Source organism: Bos mutus, chromosome 9 (assembly GCF_027580195.1).
Source record: "Bos mutus isolate GX-2022 chromosome 9, NWIPB_WYAK_1.1, whole genome shotgun sequence".
Taxonomy (NCBI): domain Eukaryota; kingdom Metazoa; phylum Chordata; class Mammalia; order Artiodactyla; family Bovidae; genus Bos; species Bos mutus.
In genome coordinates, this window is record NC_091625.1 from 88,879,555 (window position 1) to 88,892,703 (window position 13,149).

Sequence of the window (13,149 nt, forward strand, 5' to 3'; positions counted from 1 at the left end):
GAGTTATTGTTACCATCTTTCTAAATTCCATATATATGCGTTAGTATACTGTATTGATGTTTTTCCTTCTGGCTTACTTCACTCTGTATAATAGGCTCCAGTTTCATCCACCTCATTAGAACTGATTCAAATGTATTCTTTTTAATGGCTGAGTAATACTCCATTGTGTATATGTACCACAGCTTTCTTATCCATTCATCTGCTGATGGACATCTAGGTTGCTTCCATGTCCTGGCTATTATAAACAGTGCTGCGATGAACATTGGGGTACACGTGTCTCTTTCCCTTCTGGTTTCCTCAGTGTGTATGCCCAGCAGTGGGATTGCTGGATCATAAGGCAGTTCTATTTCCAGTTTTTTAAGGAATCTCACACTGTTCTCCATAGTGGCTGTACTAGGTTGCATTCCCACCAACAGTGTAAGAGGGTTCCCTTTTCTCCACACCCTCTCCAGCATTTATTATTTGTAGACTTTTGGATCGCAGCCATTCTGACTGGTGTGAAATGGTACCTCATAGTGCTTTTGATTTGCATTTCTCTGATAATGAGTGATGTTGAGCATCTTTTCATGTGTTTGTTAGCCATCTGTATGTCTTCTTTGGAGAAATGTCTATTTAGTTCTTTGGCCCATTTTTTGATTGGGTAATTTATTTTTCTGGAGTTGAGCTGTAGGAGTTGCTTGTATATTTTTGAGATTAGTTGTTTGTCAGTTGCTTCATTTGCTATTATTTTCTCCCATTCTGAAGGCTGTCTTTTCACCTTGCTAATAGTTTCCTTTGATGTGCAGAAGCTTTTAAGGTTAATTAGGTCCCATTTGTTTATTTTTGCTTTTATTTCCAATATTCTGGGAGGTGGGTCATAGAGGATCCTGCTGTGTGATGTATGTCAGAGAGTGTTTTGCCTATGTTCTCCTCTAGGAGTTTTATAGTTTCTGGTCTTACGTTGAGATCTTTAATCCATTTTGAGTTTATTTTTTGTGTATGGTGTTAGAAAGTGTTCCAGTTTCATTCTTTTACAAGTGGTTGACCAGATTTCCCAGCACCACTTGTTAAAGAGATTGTCTTTAATCCATTGTATATTCTTGCCTCCTTTGTCAAAGATAAGGTGTCCATATGTGCGTGGATTTATCTCTGGGCTTTCTATTTTATTCCATTGATCAATATTTCTGTCTTTGTGCCAGTACCATACTGTCTTGATAACTGTGGCTTTGTAGTAGAGCCTGAAGTCAGGTAGGTTGATTCCTCCAGTTCCATTCTTCTTTCTCAAGATCGCTTTGGCTATTCGAGAGGTTTTTTGTATTTCCATACAAATTGTGAAATTATTTGTTCTAGCTCTGTGAAGAATACTGTTGGTAGCTTGATAGGGATTGCATTGAATGTATAAATTGCTTTGGGTAGTATACTCATTTTCACTATATTGATTCTTCCAATCCATGAACATGGTATATTTCTCCATCTATTAGTGTCCTCTTTGATTTCTTTCACCAGTGTTTTATAGTTTTCTATATATAGGTCTTTAGTTTCTTTAGGTAGATATATTCCTAAGTATTTTATTCTTTCCGTTGCAATGGTGAATGGAATTGTTTCCTTAATTTCTCTTTCTGTTTTCTCATTATTAGTGTATAGGAATGCAAGGGATTTCTGTGTGTTGATTTTATATCCTGCAACTTTACTATAGTCATTGATTATTTCTAGTAATTTTCTGGTGGAATCTTTAGGGTTTTCTATGTAGAGGATCATGTCATCTGCAAATAGTGAGAGTTTTACTTCTTCTTTTCCAATTTGGATTCCTTTTATTTCTTTTTCTGCTCTGATTGCTGTGGCCAAAACTTCCAAAACTATGTTGAATAGTAATGGTGAAAGTGGGCACCCTTGTCTTGTTCCTGACTTTAGAGGAAATGCTTTCAATTTTTCACCATTGAGGATAATGTTTGCTGTGGGTTTGTCATATATAGCTTTTATTATGTTTAGGTATGTTCCTTCTATTCCTGCTTTCTGGAGAGTTTTTATCATAAATGGATGTTGAATTTTGTCAAAGGCTTTCTCTGCATCTATTGAGATAATCATATGGTTTTTATTTTTCAATTTGTTAATGTGGTGTATTACATTGATTGATTTATGGATATTGAAGAATCCTTGCATCCCTGGGATAAAGCCCACTTGATCATGGTGTATGATCTTTTTAATGTGTTGCTGGATTCTGATTGCTAGAATTTTGTTAAGGATTTTTGCATCTATGTTCATCAGTGATATTGGCCTGTAGTTTTTTTTTTTGTGGCATCTTTGTCAGGTTTTGGTATTAGGGTGATGGTGGCCTCATAGAATGAGTTTGGAAGTTTACCTTCCTCTGCAATTTTCTGGAAGAGTTTGAGCAGGATAGGTGTGAGCTCTTCTCTAAATTTTTGGTAGAATTCAGCTGTGAAGCCGTCTGGACCGGGGCTTTTGTTTGCTGGAAGATTTTTGATTACAGTTTCAATTTCCATGCTTGTGATGGGTCTGTTAAGATTTTCTATTTCTTCCTGGTCCAATTTTGGAAAGTTGTACTTTTCTAAGAATTTGTCCATTTCTTCCACGTTGTCCATTTTATTGGCATATAATTGTTGATAGTAGTCTCTTATGATCCTTTGTATGTGAGCGTCTTTTAATTTCATGGCTGCAGTCACCATCTGCAGTGATTTTGGAGCCCCCCAAAATAAAGTCTGACACTGTTTCCAATGTTAAATGTACAAAACCGAGCTTCCCCAGTTGCTCAGCAGTAAAGAACCTTCCTGTATGCAGGAGATATGGGTTTGATCTCTGGGTCAGGAATATTGCCTGGAGAAGGCAATATTGGAGGCAATACTGGAAACCCACTCCAGTATTCTTGCCAGGAAAATCCCATGGACAGAGGAGGCTGGTGGACCACGATCCATGGGGTTGCAAAGAGTTGGACATGACTGAAGTGACTGAGTATGCATACACATACAAACCACTCATAGCATCAGCTAAAACTGCAAATAAAACCATGCTTTTTTACCTGTTGTAAGTATGAAAGGGACCACCAATACCTACCTAGCAAAACCACATCCATGTACCACATAACTGTACTTCCTTTTCAAAATATTTTGACAGCCAGTAAAAGAAAGAGCAAGAGAATCCAGTTTGGATACATTTAAAACAGAGTGTTAGGATATAATTGTCTAAATTTGAAGCATTGTCATAATAAGCCCAGAGTTTTCCTCTATCCAAGTGGGACGGGTCCAAATGTGGACACAGCCACAGACATTTCAAACCATCTTCTAGTTTGCAGCCTTTCTGAGCGGATGCTGAGTGTCTAGAGTTTGTCTCACCTGGTGGCATAGTTCTTCCCACTGCCTCTGCAGAAGCTCCATGCGTTCGTTAAGGATGGAGATATCATCTGCACTGATGTAAGCACAGAGAGCCTTCTTCAGCAGTGTCAGCTGTGCCAAGTCATCTGTCCAGCTCCCAACTGTGTTTTCCAATTCCTAGATTTTTTTTTTAAAGAAAAGCACAAAACTTGAATACTCATGGGCATCTATCATCACCAATTTCTCAAGTGTATCTGAAATCCCTCTTAATGTCTCTGGGCTTCCAGGTGGCATCTGGGAATGCAGCAGATATGAGGCTTGGGTTTGATCCCCTGGAGGAGGGCACATCAACCCTGTACTCTTGCCTGGAGAATCCCAGGGACAGAGAAGTCTGGCAGGCTACAGTCCATAGGGTTGCAAAGAGTTGGACACAATGAAAGTGACTTGTCACTGGCACTTGATGTCACTGCCTTTCCATTCCATTCTATTTGAACACCCAAACTGTTTATCTATTGGGTTGGTCAAAAAGTTCATTCAGGTTTTTCCATCAGATGTTATGAAAAAACCTGAATGAACTTTTTGGCCAACTCAACACTTTTCTTCCTACATAATCTGATAATTTGCCAGGTTCTTCTGATATAGTACCAGGTTGCTTGCAGAATCTTTCCTAACTGGAAATGGAGATCTATTTTCCACTTCACTGACCACTTCTGATTGTCTTTCCTAGTTCAAGTTTCATCACCGTATTGATCTTACTTACTTTTTTTTTTTTTAATTTTATTTTATTTTTAAACTTTACAATATTGTATTGGTTTTGCCAAATATCGAAATGAATCCGCCACAGGTATACATGTGTTCCCCATCCTGAACCCTCCTCCCTCCTCCCTCCCCATACCATCCCTCTGGGTCGTCCCAGTGCACCAGCCCCAAGCATCCAGTATCGTGATCTTACTTATTTTTAAATCAGCTTAATAAAATCCTTTACCTTTGTCTCAAGTGACGGATCATGTTTGTGAAATACTTTTTAAAAATCCAAACTACTAGATTTAACTCTCATCTTCAAACACTATCAATTGCTACAGACTTATTGATACATTGTAGCTAAAAAGATGTATTGCTGGTATTACTTGATTTAAAATAATGGGCTGAATATGTTTACTGCAGAAGAAAAGAGATCATTCAGCTACTGGTAAAATACGTATTTTGTCCTTTCGGGGAACAATTTCAGGAAAAAAAAATCCATATAATAATATTTGAATGTTTTTTCAACAGTTTTTGCAATGCTTTGAACAGATGACTAGTTTTAAAATTTGTATAGCTCTTGCTTTTTGCCAGCTGTTGATGTTTTTAGATTCCAGCCAATTTTGTTCATGAATAGAATATTTCACATGGCTTTTACCTTCTCTTTTGTCTCATTAAACAGGAGACAAGTTTCCAAAGGCAAAGGCAATTAACGATAGTCTGAGGCTAACTTCTCAGGCAATTTAAGCAAACTAGGTTTTAGCCAGAATTTTCTAGGTAATTGCTTTGTTTTGCTGCTAAGGTGGTTTGGGGGAAAGAGTAGCAGGAAGCTGGACCGAAATGCATCCTTCTAATCTCCAAACTTAATAGCAGGGCATGTTTGTAACTGCTGTGTATTTTGGGACACAAGGTCCCATGGTAACAGTGTTTGGCTGAAAGACCAAACCATCCGGGAGTATTAAATATTCAGCATTTCTGTTTATATCTGTAGTCATATTAAAGTGCCATATCACTGTAAAGATTTTCTTCTTTTTATACCAATTTCCAACTCCACCCCAAACTCAAATATCAGATTTGGTGTATGGGTTTAAAAAAGAAACACCAGCACCAGGGCCCAACTATCACAGACTCATGGACTCCATTTTAGATGTTTGTGTGATAAAAATATAGCCTTTGGATTCAGGAAACTCTGATAATTACCAACTTTGAAAAGTTATTAAATTTCTAGCTGCTTCGTTTTCCACATCTGCAGAAGGGAAATAACAGACTGTCCTTAGGAGCTTGCGTTCATGCCAATGGAGATAACACTGGCCAGCTATGGGCACACAGGGGCCCACTAAACGCCCATTCCTGCCTCTTGAAAGTTTTCTTTAATCATTTGTCATAGATTTACAGTCAAAGACTTAAATATTTTTTAATCTTTGCATAGTACTGACTTTACATCTCTAGATAATATTTCACTCCCTTATCATCCATGACATAAAGTACACTACCTTTCTTTTTCCTAAATCTGCCTCTTTTCAGTTTCAAAGATCATCTTCACATTTTAATACTGAAGAAAAATTCTTATATCTACTCTTTTAATGATTTCTGGACTTCTCTAAAAATTAATCTTTCTTGGGACCTCCCTGGTGGTCCAGTGGCTAAGACTCTGAGCTTTCAAAGCAGGGGACCTGGGTTCGATCCCTGGTCAGGGAACTAGATTCTACATGCCTCAACTAGAGATCCTGTGTGCTGCAACTAAGATCTGGTGCAGCCAAAAAGAAATCTTTTTTCTTTTTTTAATTAATCTTTCTTAAAGGCTTCTAAATCATTTATATCTGTGTGAAGTTTTAAACAAAGTCACTCCAGTGCAGTAATTTACAAATGACTTGGAGAACATGAGGACATGTTTCATTGGAGGGAAAAATCATCTTTAAAGATAACTTTATTTTGATCTGCATATTGCTCAGCAGAGAACTGCTGTCTTGGCACTTGACTTAGCTACTCAGGAGTGAATGGAACAAATCCTACAGACACTAAATCATGTTGGTCTCACTGAGTGCCCCGTGCAGGGAGCAGCCTGTTTTAGCTACTGATTGGCTTCCAAGTGCCATTTGAGGTGTTGATCACAATCTCTAAATTGATAGGGCCCTGAAGATACAAAGGACTGTGTGACTCAATGCAGTAAGTGAAATCAGCTAACACAGTTCCTGGTTTTTCTAACAGAAAAGAGCCTAGAGGGCAGGTTGTGTTTCTCCAAGGACCGCGGTCTACAGAATTTCCATGTCGCCGAGCCTCACTCTTCTACATGTGAACTAGACTCTTCTGCTGAATGACTGTCCAGTGTGGACGGTTTAGAAGGATTGTCTTTATTGCTCTTAATCTATGTTTTAACTGTCTTTTAATGTTGTGTTTTACATTTTCATTGACTCACTCATGGTAATCCATAAACTAGTCTATAATTTCATCAACTGCAATAAATCAATAAGCAAGTTTCACCAGAGTTGTCTGCCCTAATGCAAGATACCAGAAACTTGCACCTACAGGTAGACAATTACAGAAGCTCAACTGAATTATGCTTTCAAAGGCATCACACTAGAAGCACAAGAAAGTGGAAGTGTTAGTCACTCAGTTGTGTCTAACTCTTTGTGGCCCCATGGATCATAGCCTGCCAGGCTCTGTCCATGGAACCCTCAAGGCAAGAATACTGGAGTGGGTAGCCATTTGCTTCTCCAAGGCATCTTCCCAAATCAGGGATCGAACCCTGGTCTCCTGCATTGCAGGCAGATGCTTTAACATCTGAGCCACCAGGGAAGCCCAGAAGCACAGGTAGGTGACAGTTAAAAGCTTAGTCCAGTGGTTTACCTTGCAGCACATCTGCTCCGCATGGAGCTCTTCATGATGATCTGGGAGAGGCTGGGAAAGCCTCTTTTTGAAAGTTCGTAGTTTCTCCAGAGAATCAGCTATTCCGTTCTCACATTTTTCCCAGTCCTAGAATGGCCAGAGAAAGAAATTTTAAGGAATAAGGAGTTAGGAAACAAGAAAAACTCTCTTCTCAACTCCCAGACAATGGATTAAAGTTACACTGATGAGTACTGCAAAGGCGTCCACATCCATAGCCATGGGCATCAGTAACAGAAGAGCTGAGTTCTAAACTTTTCTCATTATCTGCGTGGCTTCAAGCAGGTGAGGCGTTATGTCTCAGTGTTCCTTACAAAAACCGAAATAACACAAACTCTCAAAAACTGTGGGAGAATGCAAGGGAACAAGAGGTGTCGAGATGTCAAGGACAAAAACAGAATATTATCAGTTTTCGAAAATGTTTTTGCATCCAAATCTGTCTACGGAGGTAAGAGTATAAACACACTACTTTGCCTCTCTCCTAAGCCCACCCATAACTGCACTCATGTCTCTATTATCTCAACACACTATAAGGGGTAGAAAAGAGGATATGGAATCTCTTTCAGGGTGAAAATACATATTAGGTAAGAGAAGTGATATGAAATGTAAAGGTAATATAAACCTGGCTCTGATTCAATTCAATACATAAACAGTATGAACTAAAGCAAAAAAAGTAGACCAAGAGAGAGAACTCAACAATTGTATTTTTTATTTTTTTTTTGAATTCAACAATTTTAAATGTACACCTTATATGTCAGTACGCATCAGTACTCTGAAGGAGAATGTAACAGGTAAAGAGGTAGAGTATTGGGACTTCCCTGGTAGTCTAGGGGATAAGACTCTATATTCCCAATGCAAGGGGCCCAGGTTTGATTCCTGGTCAGGAACTAGATCTTGCATGCCACAGCTAAATATCCACATGCTGTAACAAAGATTGAAGATCTAGCAACTAAGACCCAGAGAAACCAAATAAATTAATTAATTAAAAAAAAAAAAACAGGTAAGAACTTGGCGGTAAGGAATGTGGTAGATTACTGTTGCTGCTGCTGCTAAGTCGCGTCAGTCGTGTCCGACTCTATGTGACCCCATAAACGGCAGCCCACCAGGCTGCCCTGTCCCTGGGATTCTCCAGGCAAGAATACTGGAGTGGGTTGCCATTTCCTTCTCCAATGCATGAAAGTGAAAAGTGAAAGTGAAGTCGCTCAGTCGTGTCCGACTCTTAGCGACCCCATGGACTGCAGCCCACCAGGCTCCTCCATCCATGGGATTTTCCAGGCAAGGGTACTGGAGTGGGGTGCCATTGCCTTCTCCTAGGTGCTGACAAAAGAAAGCATACATGCTATGGTTGTGTTTCAGAATATTACACACCAAAGGTAACAAAGGTTACCTCTAGGAAAGATACTAGGATTTGGATTTGAGTGGTAGTGTCACGTAGGGAAAATTTAGTTTTTTTTTATTCTCTGTACTTCAGTTCTTACCTGAATTTTTTTTCAGACAGATGACTTCTTGGGTAATTAAAAAAAAGGAGAGTAAAAGAAAACAAAAAAGTAAAAAAAAAGAGAGAGAGAGCAACCATGATGGAGACCTGATTCTTTACAGCACCCTATCTACAAATAGCCCACATCTGGGGTCTCTGTGCCAATTAAATTCAACTCAACAAATCTCCTTCAGTTTGTCTGATACTCTACACTCCTGGCCTCCCCTCCCTCTCCCACAACTTAAATTACTGAGTTCCAGAGAAGGCAATGGCACCGCACTCCAGTACTCTTGCCTGGAAAATCCCATGGACAGAGGAGCCTGGTAGGCTGCAGTCCTTGGGGTCGCTAAGAGTCGGACACAACTGAGTGACTTCACTTTGACTTTTCACTTTCCTGCATTGGAGAAGGAAATGGCAACCCACTCCAATGTTCTTGCCTGGAGAATCCCATGGACGGCAGAGCCTGGTGGGCTGCCGTCTATGGGGTCACACAGAGTTGGACATGACTGAAGTGACTTAGCAGCAGCAGCAGCAGAGACAACTTGAGTTGTTTTTAGTCATCAGCCTAGTGCCAAATCCTGCTACATTTCTCTTCACATTATTCTTTGGACTATCTTTCATCACCAGTCTCTTCCTGTCTGAGTTCTTTCTATCTTTTCTCCTGATGCCTTATTTTCACCACAGCAACACACAGTTGCTATTTCAACTCTCTTCTTTGAGACATAATGGCCACCTTACCTCCTTGCTCATAATGTCTTTTGGTTTCTAAATGAACTGACAGTTTGGCCCAAACTTTTCATTTTTAAAAAAAAAATTCCTTCAGGGAACTTCCTAGAGTATATAACCACATTCCTTCTTCCCATTCACCAGAAAGAACAAAAACAAAACCCAAAAGTCCCAGCTGTCTGTTTTTGGACAGAATTGTTCCAATTCCCCTTTATTAAAATATCTTGGTGTTCCCAGGCTATGCTTTGTTCATCAATGCTAAACACAGTTAGGGCAGATAACAGACTCTCTTTCTGCTTAAGCTGAACAACATTCTCAATTAAATCATCTCACACGCTGAAATCTCTCAACATGTGGGCAAGGAATGTTCACTGATCTAAAAAGAGAAAAGGTCAGCTTTTATCCTTTATAACGGAATTAAGAGGTAATTGTGAAGGTGGTTAACACACAGGCATAGAACTATGATGACTGTGTTTCTGGCGTATTTACTCAGCATTCAGTTAAAAGTGAAAATAGGTAAGCATCATGGCTGTGGTGAAAAGATACAGTAAAATGAGACTGTATAAACATTAGAATTCAGCCCCATAAATTCCTTCTCAGGCAAACAGGATCTAATGTATGATCCAAAAATAAAAAATACAACTTTAACAAGAGAATAGGGATTCCCCTTTCCAAAGATGGATTAGATTCTAAAGCTATAACCAAGAGTTTTACTAAATGAATTACAAGGAAGTAACTAAATGTTATGGTCTGCAAACATTTATCAAAGCAGATATTTTATATGCCAACGAATAACAGACAAAGAAAATGAAATGACTCAGACATCTCATTTTAGTCAGTCTTAGAAATGTGTCCAAAAGTCAATCACAAATAAAGAAAAAATATATGATTAACATGCTCTGTACAGAATGATTTACAATGTTTTTAATCCTTTCCTGAAAGCCAAAAAAGAAGAAAAAAGAATTAGGCATATTGTATTACTGATGAATTGCAGTGTGTGCAAATAATGATTCTCTAACATATGTTGGGTGGCATTTTTGATTCATTGCTTCCTGCACAGAAGGTAATATATTATTCAATAAGATTCAGTAGAAAAAAAAATGAGTGTGCAAACATTAAGTATTCAGAGAAAAAAAAAGCAAAATGTGTTTTATTAACTTTATTATTATTACCTTTGATCCAAAAACAGACAGGCCAAATTTAATAAATGACCTCATTAAAGTGCTGGTGATTATCAATGTATATTAAACTTTGGTATTTAGTCATGTTTGGTTTCAAAATGTTAATAATATCAACAATAATTACCATCATTTGTTGAGTACTCAGTATGTACCAAGTATTTTGATACATAATTCACTTTCATTATTTCATTAAATCTTCAGAACACCTTATGAAAGAGATGTGATCATACCCACTCTACAAATTAGGAAACTGAGGCTTTGAGAGGTTGAGTTTGCCAGGCTACCTCGTTTCTTATGGTTTTAACTTGGGTTTATCTGAGTTTAGAGCCCCATACCTTCATTCAACTGCTGATTTAATTGTGTCTTATGCAAAGAATTGGAAAGTGAGGGAGAAAAGCACATTGTGGGAGGTCTGATAAATCTACATTCCCCTAAACTTTCTGTATGATCAGCATGCTGTCTGTATCCAACTACAGGCTTAATATACCTCCTGGAGATTTTATCTTACAGCAACTTGCTTGAATAAGCTAAGATCAAATCAAGAGTGTCTTCTTGGATAGTTTTTCCCTTGCAATAAAAGAAGAGATATCAATCTGGAAAACCACTTTAGAGTCTTAGATTAGGGAGTGGAATCTGCTCTTTGCATTCTTGTATGGATTTATAAAGTTATCTCATGGCTTCTGGCTTAGCACTGACCATGAATCAAGAGTTCATCACTTGGACGGTCTTATTAGATTTAAAACTACTTTGTTGGGGGATTTTCCTGAAAGACAAACTGCTGAAGATTGGGAAACTTTTCCCGTTGAGGCAAGACAGGACAAAGTCTTAAACGAGACACAGGGGACAAAACACTGCAAGGTCTGATGTAATGATCAGCATTATTTGAGTCACAGGATAATGACATTGAGGAAGCAGCACAACTACTACAAGGGCATTTTAAACCACATGAGGCCCATAGGAGGGAAGAGCCGAACTTACCTGCAGCAAGCCGGCCAGTTTTTTCTTCTGCTCCTCCAGACACACACTTGCTGACTTCCATTTCTCTTGGATCTCAGCGAGTTCGGCCTGCAGGGTGGCCTCAGCCCCGCTGTCGGCTGAAAGCAGAAGCTGCTTGCCAGCCTCCACGGTGAGGATGTAGCTGCCTTGTTGCCGCAGGAACACTTTTTCTTTGAACTGAAAGGAACCGGAGATTTTTGACTTTCTCATTCTTCTCTTTACCATATCCCCATTATAAGTGTTTTTAAATAATCCTAAATTTCTACATCCATAACATGCCTTTTTCCCCCCAAAGCTTTACTGACCCTATACTTTGGGCCCAAGTGAAGGAACATATAAATAAATGAGAATTCCACAGACAGGGCTTAGTTTCTGTTGCCAACTTTTAAACAGTCATGATGCAACAGGAAGACTTCTCTATGCTGCTGCTGCTGCTAAGTTGCTTCAGTCGTGTCTAACTCTGTGCGACCCCATAGACGGCAGCCCACCAGGCTCCCCTGTCCCTGGGATTCTCCGGGCAAGAATATTGGAGTGGGTTGCCATTTCCTTCTCCAATGCATGAAAGTGAAAAGTGAAAGTGAAGTCGCTTAGAGTCATGTCCGACTCTTAGCGACCCCATGGACTGCAGCCCACCAGGGTCCTCCGTCCATGGGATTTTCCAGGCAAGAGTACTGGAGTGGGGTGACTTCTCTATGAAGTTGACTTCTCTATGAGGCTAATGCAAAGAGACACAGAGGGATGTCTGACCCACTTGGAGGGCACAGCGAGGCTTTTTCAAGAGGCAAAAGCTTCATGAGTCTTGAAAGACACAGGGATACAACCAGATGAAGAAGGATCTGGTGTGATGAGGCCAGGAGTCAGGGAGAGAACACCTTCCGCACAGAGAAATAAGGATGGGCAAACACACTCAACAGGATAAATTATGAGGAGTTAGGACACTAGACTCAGTTGTCAGTGGCTAGAATGTAGGATGTCTATAAGTGAGTGGTGTTAGATAAGGCAAGACCAGACCTTGAAGAGAAGACTGATTTTTATAGTAAAAGTGACTGAGATTCATGGAAGAGTATTAAGCCATCAGGTAGAAAATGGAGTGGAAGAAGGTCATATATCAGATACCCTAAGACACGTTAGGGTTTCTCTGGTGGTTCAGTGGTGAAGAAAGTGCCTGCCAATGCAGGAGATGCAGGTTTGATCCCTGGGTCGGGAAGATCCCCTGGAGAACGAAATGGCAATCCACTCCAGTTTTCTTGCCTAGAGAATTCTATGGACAAAGGAGCCTGGTGAACCACAGTACATGGAGTTGCAAGAGAGTGAGTCAGCATGATTTAGAGACTAAACAACAATAACAAAGATAGGTTAGGAAGCGCTTGCCTATTTAGGGAAGAAATCATGACCACCTAATCTAAGGCAGTGGCAGTGGGAATGAAGACTTGAGGGATATAAGATGCAAGAAGCATGAGAAAAAAGGAGAGTAGAGCTCTAGAAGGACTCTAGGGTTGCTGATGGATATAGACCAGTGATGACCTTCCCTTGGTTTGGACACATGGAGTGGATTGATAGAGAGTGGTTGGTTCAGGGATCGTAGATGCTATTGGAACCCACCAAGTATATTATGTCTGTGATGCAGATAAAGCTAAAAGGTGGCTGGATGCATGAGTTGGAGGCTCAGGAGGTGAATGTGACCAGAAGAACCAAAGTGACCCTTCTTTCCTGGTAGGGAGCAGTGGAAGCCATGTGTAGAGATGGGGTTTCCCAGCGAAGCGAGGAGGAGACAGGAAGCAGAGAATGACCTTTAAGAAAGAGGAGCCCACGAAATATACTGGGAGGGACCGATGAGAGG

General features: G+C 39.8%; 1 protein-coding gene across 1 annotated transcript in view; it reads right to left on the minus strand.

Moving 5' to 3' along the window:
• The window catches only part of SYNE1 (spectrin repeat containing nuclear envelope protein 1), a 501,407-nt gene that overhangs the window by 85,430 nt on the left and 402,828 nt on the right, over positions 1-13,149 (minus strand). The window contains 3 exon segments of the mRNA XM_070376885.1: positions 3,327-3,482; positions 6,894-7,019; positions 11,292-11,486. Coding sequence (XP_070232986.1) covers positions 3,327-3,482; positions 6,894-7,019; positions 11,292-11,486 — 477 coding nt within the window.